Source organism: Cyprinodon variegatus, unplaced genomic scaffold, assembly GCF_000732505.1.
Source record: "Cyprinodon variegatus isolate N-32 unplaced genomic scaffold, C_variegatus-1.0 Scaffold277, whole genome shotgun sequence".
In the NCBI taxonomy this organism is placed as follows: Eukaryota; Metazoa; Chordata; class Actinopteri; order Cyprinodontiformes; family Cyprinodontidae; genus Cyprinodon; species Cyprinodon variegatus.
In genome coordinates, this window is record NW_015150730.1 from 409,450 (window position 1) to 423,121 (window position 13,672).

General features: G+C 36.7%; 1 protein-coding gene across 6 annotated transcripts in view; it reads left to right on the forward strand.

Moving 5' to 3' along the window:
- LOC107090026 (adhesion G protein-coupled receptor L2-like) overlaps window positions 1–13,672 on the forward strand; it is a 133,870-nt gene that overhangs the window by 16,864 nt on the left and 103,334 nt on the right. For all 6 annotated transcript variants that reach the window (XM_015383159.1, XM_015383162.1, XM_015383161.1 and 3 more), the window contains exon 2: window positions 13,004–13,219. In XM_015383159.1, coding sequence (XP_015238645.1) covers window positions 13,144–13,219 — 76 coding nt within the window. In that variant the 5' untranslated portion in view covers window positions 13,004–13,143. The remainder of the gene's footprint in view (window positions 1–13,003; window positions 13,220–13,672) is intronic.

Here is a 13,672-nt window from a genome sequence, read left to right on the forward strand (position 1 = left end):
ATATATATATATATATATATATATATTTTTTTTTATTGTAAATGGTCTAACCGTGAGAAAGTTAAAAAAAAAAAGTAAAACAAGACAGTGAAGAATTTTCCTCCTTCAATTTTGTTTATTTTTTCAGGTTTTTCTTTTTTACACTGCTCATATTGTTTGTTAATGACAGATATGTAATGAAGTCACCTTGTGTCTGGCTGTCACTTTTTTTTTTTTTTTACTCTTAGTCACATGGAATAATTTGAGCAGAATTTAAATAATTGTCTGTGATTTCTAACTCTCATTCTCCTTAAAATATCCATTCCAAGTGTTTTTCTTTTTTAAATAAATTTGATAAAACAGTCCATGTTTTAACTGACTTTGTTTCAATATTTGTTTTATGCCAACTAGTTTTTGTACCCTAAGCTAAAATGGATACTAAAGGAGCTGCACTTAACCTCACAGTCAATTTTTGATACTGTAGTTATATTGTAAAGCCTTATATTACTATTAAGGTTGACATGCAACACTTCGATTTATTTTTTTTTAGATTTTATGGTACTAGTGGCTCGTTTTTTAGACAGTAGGCTGACAGGAAAAGGGGGTATGAGAGATGGGGAGAGACATGCAGGACCACAGGTCGGATTCAGATGCACGCCCAACACTTGGATTTATATTTAGTTTAATCCAACAGATCTTCAAGTTTTTTTATGTGCTTTCATAAGACTTCTATAGTCGAGATTTAAGGCAGCTTGGTGCATTTCAGGCAAAGGTGTCAAAGCTGCATCAACACACACCCCACAGAGAAGGCAGCCCCTGGGCCGCCCATGCATGGGTAATGCAAAGCAGACCGGAGTTTAGAGTTCGGACAAACATTTCATTGAATGCGCTCTAGGAATGTGTGGAAAGAAGAAGGATGGCTATATCAGTGCATGTGAGGCGAGCCATGAAGTTGTCATTGTGGCAAAACAGTCACTGCATGAAATTGTTTCTCATGCCACTGAAAGAATTCATCTAACTCTAAATAGCTCCTAGAAGCTGTGTGAAAGCGCATCGAGCACGGACTGCAGACAGGAATGTCGGTAGAGGCCTAACAGCTTGTCTGAGTGATGTAAACTAGGTCTGAAAAACTGATTTGTTTCTGAGATAAAACAGCTGAATAAGTCTGACTTTCATATAAACAGTACTGCATGTCTCATAATGCAGTGATGTGGGGGCTGAACGAATAATGTAGATATGTGTCCATGTTGCTCTTGGTTTTCTGGAACTTGTACTTTTCCATGTTTGGTTTGTTTATATAATTATGGAGGGACTGCTGATAAAATCTAAACATTTTATATAATTAGGTGTATGAAATGGTTCATAACTTTGTTTTTAACCAACTCATAAATCATGTGAAGCTTGTTTTTGTTTTTTCCTTCTAATGTTGGACCCACATGTTGTACATTATAAAAGAACCATTTCTCACCAACATTAGATTACGCTTAAATTATTTATTTTAATTCCTAGACGCTTCAGTTCTTAAGTATTGCTTTTTTAAAGCAGTACATTTTTTGCTACCTTTTTTTTAATTTAACCTTTGTAACGATTAATTTATTTCCATTTGACATAAACCATTAGGTCTTGTAGTTCCTGTTGTCTTCATTATTGCAACTTTGACCTTTTTTTGTATATTAGAAAGATTTTTTTATGACTAAGTAATTCTGAGCGGCTTTGATCAGATCATGTTCAAGTCCCATTTGTCTCTAAAAAGTTGATTATGAGCATTTATGTGTGGGCCTTTGAAGTAGCCTGAATTACCACTGGAGTTTATCAAAGTCATTATTTCACTTATGCTACTTTTCTCACTTGGACCTTTCGAAAAAAAGACAGATTGTAATTGATAAGCAAAATACAATAAATAAACTTTGGGAAAAAATAGAAAACACCTATTTAAAGTAAAACCTATTTTTTATCTATTTATTACCAAATAAATGAAGTAATTTGTCAAAATTACATAAAAGCCAGATTTCCTCTAACAGTTTGGGTAGCAGTTAAAATTACATTTTTGTTGAATGAGCTGGCTTGTTATCTTAAAATGTTGCTGCTTATTTTTGCTTGTTTCTAACAAATTATTGCGCACAGTATAGCAAACAAATACTGCATTATTTATATATTCATATTACTGATGTTCATGGAAGTAAATTAAAAATGATTTCGCAGCATTCTCAGAGTTTATTAGACAGTGTGTGCTGGGGGAGTGTTGCCCTAGTGTTTAGAGCAGTGCGCTTTTGCTTTGAGAAGGTTGCAAGTGCCCGGTTCAATCCCCACTGCCTGCACTTTGGGTCCCTGAGCAAGACCCTTAACCCCACACTGCTCCCCGGCGCCGCACAATGGCAGCCCACTGCTCCCCAAGGGGATGAGTTAAATGCAGAGGTGAATTTCCCAGTTGTGGACAATAACGGGATTTACACACATTTACTTTATTATAACTTATCAGGGTGTGACATGTTTTATGTGTATTTTGTTTAACATGCTATAAACGGAAAAATATATCCTTCCTCTGTACTCTTTTGCTTATTTTGTTTCCAATACATTTCCATAGAATTTTGTGTCAGTCAAAACTTAATCTTTACTAAAATTTAAGTAGATTTTCTGGTTTTTGTTTTGTAAAGAAGACAACCAAACAAACACTCATTGATGGGTTCATGTCAGAATGACCAGAATTAACGTGTGGTTTAAGTCCTAAAATCACTTCAGAAGAAAAAAAAAGAAAAAAAAAAGTAGGTTTTCTGCACTGGGGGTGATAAATCACTGAAAACAACCATTAGCAATTTATGTAGTAATGTGAGACTGGTTTAAAAAACTAACGGTATGCAGATAAGATCCTGTCATCATGTTGAGAGACTATCAACTGTTTATGTGACCTGAGTTCTAACTGTAAGGCTCATTGCCTACTAGCCTCAACTTGCTACATTTGTTTTCCTACCTGCAGGAGAACCGAAAACAGGAATAACAATTGCAAGATAATTACATCAGCCGAATTTGAATGCATAAATTACATTCAGGTTTCAGTTCCCATGAAGAACTATGGGACTCCTTTATCAGCTTTGAACCAGATAGAAGACACTGAGGGATAAGGAATATCCTCATCAAAAAATGAAATAATCCTGTCAAGTTATAAATGTATTTTTATGTTCTTGCCAGTTTTGTATTATTATTATTTTTTATTTTCTTCCTACACTGCTTCCAACATATGCATTTAAAGATATTTCAAGTATTTTAAATTTTGTACAAATTGAGTTGTACAAATAAAACTGGAAAATTTTCTTTTAATTAGCTCTGATCTGTAATTTATAGGAAAAAGTCTAAAAAATTGAATAATTGAACTCTTAGGATTCTTGAGGAAACTTTGCCCTTCCTACAACACACAGTCATTTTGAGTTCAATTAAAATCCCATAGATGTTCGAGGCATATGCTTGGACCTGCACATAATTGTGCAAATCCTTCATTTTCTGTCAGACTAAAAGCTACTGTCTCCACCAAAGAAACTGCATCACTGTTTATTTCTCTTCCATTATGTGTTAGGCTACTGTCCCTTACAAATCACAATAATGGGGAATATAATCTCAAAGAAAACCCGGATTTTACCAAGAAAAGCCTAATGGGTGCATCTCGGTGCTTTAAGGTTCCTTATTATTCCGTATAATCCAGAACTCACTATCTGACTTCATGTTCCCTCTTTTAAAACAAAATTAAAACATTCTTTGGTTCTATCCCTATTAACGTAATGGCTTTTATTGGTGTTTAACAGCCTTCTTTTTAAATTTGGTAAAAGAAATAAGTTAATGTTCATGTTGACGGGATTAGTCTTTAAATCATGAGGCGTGTAATGCCAAATATCCAAGCTCTGCCTGAATCTTGCCATGTTTGTAACTTGTATGTAGTGTAACAACAGGAGCCCTGATGAAACCCGTGCCGGTCCAATCTGTGGCGACATCCCTGTGATAGTTTGCAAATAATGTGTCATTTCCTTTTGGAGAAGGAGGGACTCGGAGGGCTGCTCTGGCTCTCACCCCGGAGCTGAGATCACTTCGGCCCAGATGTAGCATTTCTTTTGTCTTTGTTTGAACAAGTTGCTGTCAATTGCGGAAATTGTTTCTGATTATTATGATCCATCTCTGGCACAATGGAAGCACATGAATGGAGTTGTGTAACATTGGAGACTGATTAGACAGATTTCCCCCTGCCTGCATGTTGCTCATTAACATCCCAGATGTAATGAATTACCTTTATGCGCTCCTTCTTCATAAAACTAATCTAGTTTGAATGTGACTTCACAGTGTGTAGAAAAATCTTAAATCACATCACTGTGTATTGCTTTTTTTTTCTCTTTACCTCCATGAGGTGCAAACATCGACGTATCGCTTGAGGAAAATGTGCTGAAAGTGAATGGATCTGTTGTGAGGTGTGCTTTAGGTGAAGATGATGTTGCCAAGCCAGTTATGGCTGCTTGTAAGAGAAAATGCTGTTTAACATCGGAGGGGGCCGGAGGTGAGAGGAGTGTGAGCACACGTGGGCGTTTTTGTGGATAAATGCAGGGGAGTGTGAAAATGATGCTTGGAGGAGGTGAGAAGTGAGGCTTTCAGGAAAAAAAATGTATGAAGAGATTGATTGAAAAGACTAACTTTCCTCCGGTTTGTCAGTACCAGACTGCCCTGTGTTCCGATCCGGCCACCTTCCTGCTTAACCAATGGCTTTTAGGTCACTTCATTTACTTTGGTTAAGCAGAAACTTCATCCCAAAGTAGCTAAATAATTGTAGATGTAAAATGAGCTTCAGTTTATTTATTTATTTATGTTTTGTAGCTGTTAGAAGCTCAATAAATCAAATACCATCAGTATGTTACGTTGCTCATTCAATTCAAAATTTGAAACTCACACATATAGATTATTTTCTTACAGAGTAAGTAATTATCTATTCCTTTGATCATGGTTAAAATATTTAAAAGCCAGAAATGTAGTTTAATTCAGACAATTAGAACATTTAATAGAAAATCAATGAAGCCTGTGAACAGCCAACTTAATTAGGATTGACATGCACTGGCTCTTTCTCTTTGTGGAGCATGTATGTGACTATTGGCATGCCAGCAGTCTTTGAATTTTTTTCTGCAGTAATATTTGTAGATGTTGTGAAGACTATAAAAACTTAAAGTATATTTATGTTTGCTTTGACTTAGAAATTGCTATTTATAATTACACTGGAGCGGGTCTAGCATTTATGTAGGCAGAAATCTTTGCACTACTGCAGTGTAGAGTTGACAAACTAGTGACCGTAGAGATCGCTGTAATTAAGTTATGCCAATATAAAATCGATACCCTATTACCCTATACAGAGTAATAAAATACTGTTTGCAAAAGTATTTGTAAACGAACCTCAGAATTTCTTGAAGATATTAGATGTGAACGCCATTTTGTACCACAGCGTCCTCTATATTGCTGCAGTTTGACCATTGGATGTCGCAGAAAATTACCCATTGTAGTTTTAAAACGTTGAGTTTTTAAGACATGAGCTTGGAAATGTTATAGCCTACCAATATTAGGAAATTCACAAATTAAACACCAAGAAATTGTTTGATTGAAATAATGAACTATTTGCATAATGAATCCAAATTGTTGAAAGCAGTTGAAATAAATTAGCTTTTTGACGCATATCTTTATGTAGATGCAACTGAAGTCTCAGTTCCAATAATTAAAATGTTTTCCAGGTTTTTGATAATGTCACTTGGTGCTGATTGGCAGAAAAACACCAAAGAGTTTGGTTAATGTTCAAGCTATTTAAATCAGTTTTAAAGCAAAGTGCCAAACATGCACTGTTTACAGTTTTCCCAGTCGCAAATATTAATTATGATGGAGTAACAAGCACAAGCTGTCTCCTGTGAACCGTTTCAAAGCACACTTTCCTGAGAACCACATTTTGAGAATGCACTATCCCCAAAACACCCAAATGAGACAAAAATATACATGCACACCGGAGCAAAACATAATGTTCTGTTTCTGTTTTTGATGCTAGGAAATTACACTTCAGTAAAGCAGTAAGATTAGTTTGTTTAGGATATTGTTGTTGTTGTACAACTGCTCATAATCTACACTCTATGGAGAATGAGGACTTCTGTAAGCTTCAAGTTCTGGTTTCACTGTGAGTATAAGATGGGATCCAGTAGGATGAACAGTTTTTTTTTAACTGCTTTAATAGTCAATCATTAATAGTCATTGTTATGAGGTAAATGTGCTCCGGCTGAAATAATGTTTTACTTGCTTGACACTAACCTGGTTATTGCTACTGGGTCTGCTTTGTTCTCTTTACTTAACAAATTTTGCCCAACCCTCTTTTTTTCACTGTATCCATTTGCCTGTTGGCACAATCTTATCTCCTGCCTCGATCACTTTGCTAGGAGTCACTGAACACACCAACCGTTGTGTTCTCTCAATAAAATAAAGAAACCTTGCACCTTACAGAGAGCTTCTGTATACGCTTTGCGAGCTGTATTCAAGGACACTGCAGCTTAAAAGCATAGTCATTTTAATTATTTCTTTTCAGCACAGCCTCATTTAAAAGTGAAGTCCTTTTTTACAAGAAAAATAAGACAAAAAAAACAACTTAAAGCTGCAGGTATTTGACAAACTTTTATTATCGATTAAATTTGGCATTCATTTTCATTTCCCTCCTTTGTACTTTTTGAGTACTTTTTTTTTTTTACATTTTCTAGAACTGTAACATAAGTATTCGTTCTTTACAGCTTCATATTCTAGCTAATAGCAACATCTTAGCAATACTTAGATACTGATTAAAAATGGGTCAAAAATGAAGAAGCAGTGTGTGGAAGACAAAAAACCCCATTTACTTTTTTTATTGGTGCTATGAATTTACATTTGCAAGATTAAGAGCCTATATTAAATGGAACATTTTGGTATTTTGTTGGTCTGGTACGTACAGGTAAACCTGGGGAGAAATATATCAGCTCTATGCTCTGTAAAGCAATTTTTGCTGTCTATCATCCTGAAAGAGGTCATAAGTACATTTTCCAAACTATTTGTAGTCAATCTTTCCCAGTTAGAAGATTATTCACAAGTAGAAAACATTTATGACACCTGCCAGTCTTCCTAGAAATGCATGTCATGAAGTTCAATCCAAGGTCAGAGAGTGCAGTTTTCAGAAAATTGTTAAAAGAATGCTTTTAAATTTGTTAGATGCTGAGATTCTTTGTGTTCTACAAAGGAATGTTAAAAAAAGGCCTACTTTTTTTTTTATAAAGACAAAGCCAGCTGATTTACCTTTGCTCATGTTAATGAGACATCTGCAGTGATTTCTTAAGTGTAAATCTACAATATTATGATGTGTAAACCCGTGACAGAGGGTATCGGTACAAACACCTCTTGCCAGCTGCCAAACTTAGTGGGGGAGGGATGATGTTTGGGCTTGGTTTTTCTCCAAATTACTTAAGCACCTTGTGTCGACTGAGACAGCCGAATATATACAAAATAAGTCTACAGTGAAATGTGAGGCCAACTTTAAGACAGCTAAAGTTCAGCCAACACTAGAACAATAACCAGACAATGTCAAACACAGCAGCTAGTCTGAAATAGAGTAAAACAATTAAGGCTTGCCATGGTCCAACGTCCAAAGTTAATGAGTACTCACACACATCAATAAGCTGAAGCAACATTGTAAAGCAAAACTGACTAAAATTCCTTCATATTGATTTAAGGCAATCGTCATAAGATTGTTTTGGGAGTTATGGCTCTAAAAAGTGTCTCTTGTATAGTCTTTTTTTCAGAAATAAATACACTTTTGCTGATTTTTAATAAAATAAAACAAAGATTTACATTTTTTAAAACACTACAGCATTTATTTCTCAGAATGACCTCATTTCCAATCATCTACATATTAGATAAGAAAATTAAGAGGATTGAGTTCCAATTAGGAAGTCGTCAGCATGTTGTTTTGTTTCGTCATGTGCAGCTGTGGACCAGTTTCCACCCAGTTAATCCTGATGGCCGTTTATCTTATCATCCAAATGTTGATAAAGCACACTTGGCAGATTATGCTGTGTGAAGGTGCAGCTCTGTTTGTGGATGTTGGTGGGGACTTCTCTTCATCACCGGTGGAGCCAAGGAAATGACATCATGTCCCTCCAGGGGTTTAAAGCACAGCTCTGACAGGACTGTCATGACAAAAGAGTTCCTCTGGAACATCACGGTGCACCAAGGACAGGAAAAAAATTTCCCTCAGGCTGTTTTCTCTTAGTTCCTGTAGATCCTGTCTCCCACTTCTAGTCCATCAACAGTTTTTTTTTTTGGTGTTTGAAATTCCCCTCTCAAATGTGTCTTCCCTGCTCCTAAATGTAGGGCATGGAGGTTGGTGGAAGAAAGTTCTCCAAATTAGTACTTACTCACTGAGTGGAAGACGCATGATTGTGATGGTAAGATCCAGCGCTCTTCATCTCTATTTCAATTGTAAATTTTCAGCCTTTGCTTGGACTTGCACATTAGTTTTTTGTTCCAGTCTTACTTGATATGTATGTATGCGCTCTTTGACGCTCTCCTCTGGGCGTTGACAATTGAAAATAAATTAACATTCCTGAGCTTTATTTTTGTCTTCTTTAAGCTTGTTGAGAAAACTTGGAGGCAAACCCACGAGGTCAGGCCGTACTCACAGCCTATCAATCCTCCTCGCTGACCCCACCGCCCCATTTCTTTCTCCTCATTCTATTCTTTGCCTCCTTTGCCACCCCCCCAACCCCCACACACAAGTCTCACATCTATTTAGTTCCTCCCATCTTAGAAACTCCCACACCCGTCCCTTCTCCCCCATTTCTCTTTCACCGGACGCCTCTCCAGCTTGAGCGAGGCAGACGTAAGCTTTGTCAAAAGAGCCTTGCATTCATTCAAGCGGCTGCTGCAGGCGGCCCTGTATTTCATGTTAAGACATGTGGGCTGTCTCCTCCTGTCCATTTATTTTAATTATCCTTTAATTGCTCGCTGTCCATTTTTAAATGCTTGTTTATTATTTCTATCAGGCCGATGTGAAATATTCGCTGCAGACTGTGATTTTCTCCATTATCTTAACTGATGATTGATCTTTCTCCTTGGATTTCAACTGTGTCGGCAGGAGAGACAAAAGAAAAACAGATGTCAGGAATGTTTGCAAATCATTTTTCATTTCTTTGGTGGGGTTTTCGTACTTTTCTACAGACAGATACACAGTTATTGGAGAGAAGACCTCTGGGGATATAAGGTTTTTGAGGAAAGGAAGCCTAATGCACAGATCAGAATGAATGCCCTTTTTCTGTTGTCGTCTGGTGTGCATTACATTTGTGGGCTCATTAAAAATAGTTACACTGCAGCCTGTATTGCAGGAGGTGACTGTTATGAATCTTAATCTTTCTTTAACCTTTAAATGATTTAGGATGCAAGTCAAAATTGGAAAAGTGATTTTTTTTTCTGTACTACCAATAATACTTAAAACTACTCAATACTAAAAAGCACATTTTCTTTTTTAAATATCCAAAAGAAAAACTTGCACAATTTTGGTCCCTAAACTTATTACTCAATAGTCTTTATTTTAATTAAGGCTGCATTCTATTTGGCAGCCATGTAAATGTTTTATTTTTGGTATGTGATGACAATATGAGTGATTTCGATTAAGCAATCATTATTTTTGTTTTACATTTACTTGTCTGCTAACTAAAATGTACTTTGAATTACTTGCATTCCAGTCCTCTTTTATTTTAGTTTCAGTCAATCTAAGAGATCGACAGAAGAATACACTTTTAGGATTTCTTTTTACATTAATTTAAATCTCAGGAAAAACAACATCTCCATTTGGACAGAAATTGTCATTGACTTCTTGATTCATGACAGGATAATCTAATTTGCAGTTTACTAGTTTTGTCTTTTTCTTTTAATGTATCTGCTCAATAACAATTGATATGATTGGATTTTCTCTTCCTTCCTTCCTTCCTTGGGTCCTTTGTACATTCCTTCATTCCTTTCTTCCTTGGGTCCTTTGTGCGTTCCTTTGTTCATTCCTTCGTTCCTTCTTTCATTCCTTTGTTAATTTTTTTGTTCCTTTGTTCATTCGTTCCTTTGTTCATTACTTGTTCCTTCCTTCCTTCCTTCCTTCCTTCCTTCCTTCCTTCCTTCCTTCGTTCCTTCCTTTGTGCGTTCCTTTTGCATTCCTTATTCGTTCATTTTTTCATTCCTTCGTTCCTTCCTTCATTCCTTTGTTAATTTTTTCGTTCCTTTGTTCGTTCGTTCGTTCGTTCCTTCCTTCCTTCCTTTGTTCCTTCCTTCATTCGTTCCTTTGTTCCTTCCTTCCTTCCTTTAATGGCTGCATGCCTTTTTAATTAAGATATTACACATGCTGACATAATATTGCCTTTTATTGAATATATTGCACAACACTTACGTAAAACATGTTCTTTGTGTTTAATAGAAGTCAGGAAGATGTTGTTGATGTGCTTTGATGAAATTTTGGAGAATCATGTAATTTTTCCACTTTCTTAAATAGCCTGCAGCTATTTTATTAATTTTTTTTATGTTTTGCATCATTAGAATGAAAAAGTCAGATTTAGTCAGAATTGGAAGTGGGAGCTCACAGGATAAAGAAAATTATTCAATATATAGCCGTTCATCGATGGAGATTTTCTTTGAGCAAAAATGCCGGTGCTGTATCCATCTCATTTTTTAGGCTGTAAGGGCAGGTTTGTGCAAATGATTAATCTGTAAAATATCCAAGGGGTCAACATTGACTAATTTCCTTTGAAAATAATGTTCTGCTTGGAAAAATTGAGCCCCTCATCCACCAAATTACGACTGCTCACCCCTCATCCCCCGTCCCCTGATGTGAAATTATGAAGCGTCTGTCAGCACTCGTGTAAAGCATCCTCACATTAATCGCCTAATCCGTTTATCTCAAGTCTGGACTCATTCAGCGCAGAAATCCCACCAAACAAAACAGTGTTTTTTAGGAAAGATGAACATGTCTGTGCACTCCAGCAGCTTAAGGGAGAGAGGGGAAATGTTACTCAGCAGGGCGACAGCTGATCAGGAGAAAGAACCCTGGGGTTAAGAGGGCAAGACTTTATCTTTGATGCTGGACAGAATTTTGCACCCTGGTGTCTGGATGAGCTGAGGGGTGGCTCAGCAGGTATTGGAGGGGCGGCGGCACACCTCCCAATAACCGGTCCCAACAGTTTCCAATCCTCTCTTGTCAGCCAGCATTATGTTTATGTCCTACGTCGAAACCTCATATTTGGAGGATGATGAATGCCTGCAGGACTCTTCTTTTTTTTTTATCACTCTGGAGAGTTGTTTCTCTCTTCAGTATTGAACCTGTGGCAGTTGTGTTGGTAAACTGAGGACTGCAAGCTGCCTCAGCAGACATTGAGTGAAACTTCCCATACAGGAGAGCAAGCCAGCTCCTCTTTGTTCTTATCTGATCTGCTTCGGCGCCACTGCCAGATAAACAACTGCAAGAAAAATAAAAGCACAATTCCTATAAAGCCACCCAAGATTAGCTGATAAGTTTCAGGCTGCCTGTATGTGTGTCTCCTTGGTGCAGAGTTTTCTGCTCAAAAGCTTGGTCAGGGTGACCTCAAATAAAAATAAATACTTTCAAGCTTCGGCAGGCTGGTTGGAGAACCAGCAAGCTTTTATTCCGCTTCCAGTAGGTCCTGGTCATGTATTAAATCAGCCTTCATTTCCTTGAAAGATGTCTAAGTAGACTAATGTGAAATCTAGGTGTATCAGTGAGGCCTACAGAGAGATCAGGGCTGACTTCTCTGCTACTCAGATTTTGGGTTCATTATAAAATGATCACAGCATTTGAAGAGTGCTTCTCATGTAGGAACATTCAGCAACATGATACATTTACTCTCCTCTGCATGAAGACAAGTGTTTGGTGCTATGGGTGTGACTGAGTGGATGTATTATTTAGATATGCATTTTGTGACCAACTTCATCTTTCTACATTTTGTATAACTTAGATCTATTTATTGAGTTAAAAGAAAAGATTAAGGCTTTTTAAACTTGCTTATTATCTTATGTTAGCCGCTTGCAGAGTTAGCATGACTTGCCTTAGTAAAGCAACAGCCTCCAAGTTTATGTTCTTGAAAGTAAATACCTGAACTGAATTTGAGAACATTTCAAAATCCAGCATGGTTTACATCTAATGGCTTAACCAATAAGTACAATACACAGCAAAGTTGTTCTACTTGCATTTAGGTACATAACAAATGTCATTTTAAACAACAGATATTGAGTGTTCCTCCCCTTTTATAGAAGCAGCATTTTAAATTGTGGCTTTATATATGTTTAAGCATGCATATAAATAAGCATGTGTGTGTGGGTGTGTGTGTGTGTGAGACTGTGCTGGTCTTTATATGTGAAACATAAAACATCCCCTCTTCGATGTTTGAGTTTGGTAAGCAGCTTATCTGTCCTGCGTGTTAGTCTGTCTCAGACTCTAACCTTTTGCTGCTTCCACAGACAATGGACTGTTTTTGCTGCCCCTTGATAAGGCAGGAAACAAAAGTAGCTTTCAAATCCTGCTCATCTGTAATGAAGTGTTGCCAGAGCAACTTTCTTCTGCTGTGATCTAGCAAATGCAGAAAGCTGAGCACAGAAGTGTAGGAGAATTATGTCGAGTAAACAATTGATTGCAATGTTACAGCGAATATGTGCTGCAGTTTGTTATGTGCTTTGGTTTCATGTGGGTACCCTTTTAAACACTTGGGAGAACAAAATATGTTGGATTTTCCAGAAATGTGAACGTTAAAAAAGTCCTTGTTTGATCCAACCTTTGTTTGTTTTTTTGGTCTTCAAATTGTTTAGACATTTGTTTGGTTTTGTTTAAAGTAAACCTCAGATGACTTATTGGATCTTTTTACATAACTTAGATTCAATAACGCTATAGTGATTATTATGTTAACTGTTAAGCCTCTAAAGTCTTACAGTTTTTCCTTTTCTTGTTTACTTTTAGACAAAAAAGATGCTCAGCAACACTTCTCGGAGACCTACTGATCGTTGAAGTCTTTCCGGCTCTCCATCCTCCGACTGCGACACTTTGAAGCACTGTTATCAGCCCATCAGTCATTTGGATCGTTTGCTAACTGCAGCACAATGGCCTCTGCACTGTGGAGGTGTCCAGTGTTCCGCTGCCTCCTGCTCCTTCTCCTGTGCTTTCACTGTATACAAGGTGAGTTTGCAGAAGGTGGAATTAATGAGATTCCATTATCCTCTGGGAAAAGCTTTTCAGTATTCAACACATGATGAATGTGGTGAATTTATTTGAGCAAATTGTTCTAAGCTGTGTTTGAAGAGTAAAAAGCAGGTAGATAGTTTGCCAAGGTCTTTCTTTGGGTTCAACCTTTTGGTTTCAAATTGTTGCACTAGTCTAGACATTGACTAGGATCACTACCTCATAGTCTGTTAACTTAGGTAGTAAATACTGTAACATTTCCTGGTATTTGCTTATAAATGAAACTTTGAAAATTATGCATTTGTTTTTTAAACTAAAAAAAGAAAATACACATTTGATTCTGCTCATAGAATACTATGGTTTAATAATTATTACATTCTAGTTTAAGTTTGTTACTCTTTGACGTTGATAAGCAGAAATCTAACCTTAATACCCAAAAACATTTAGTCA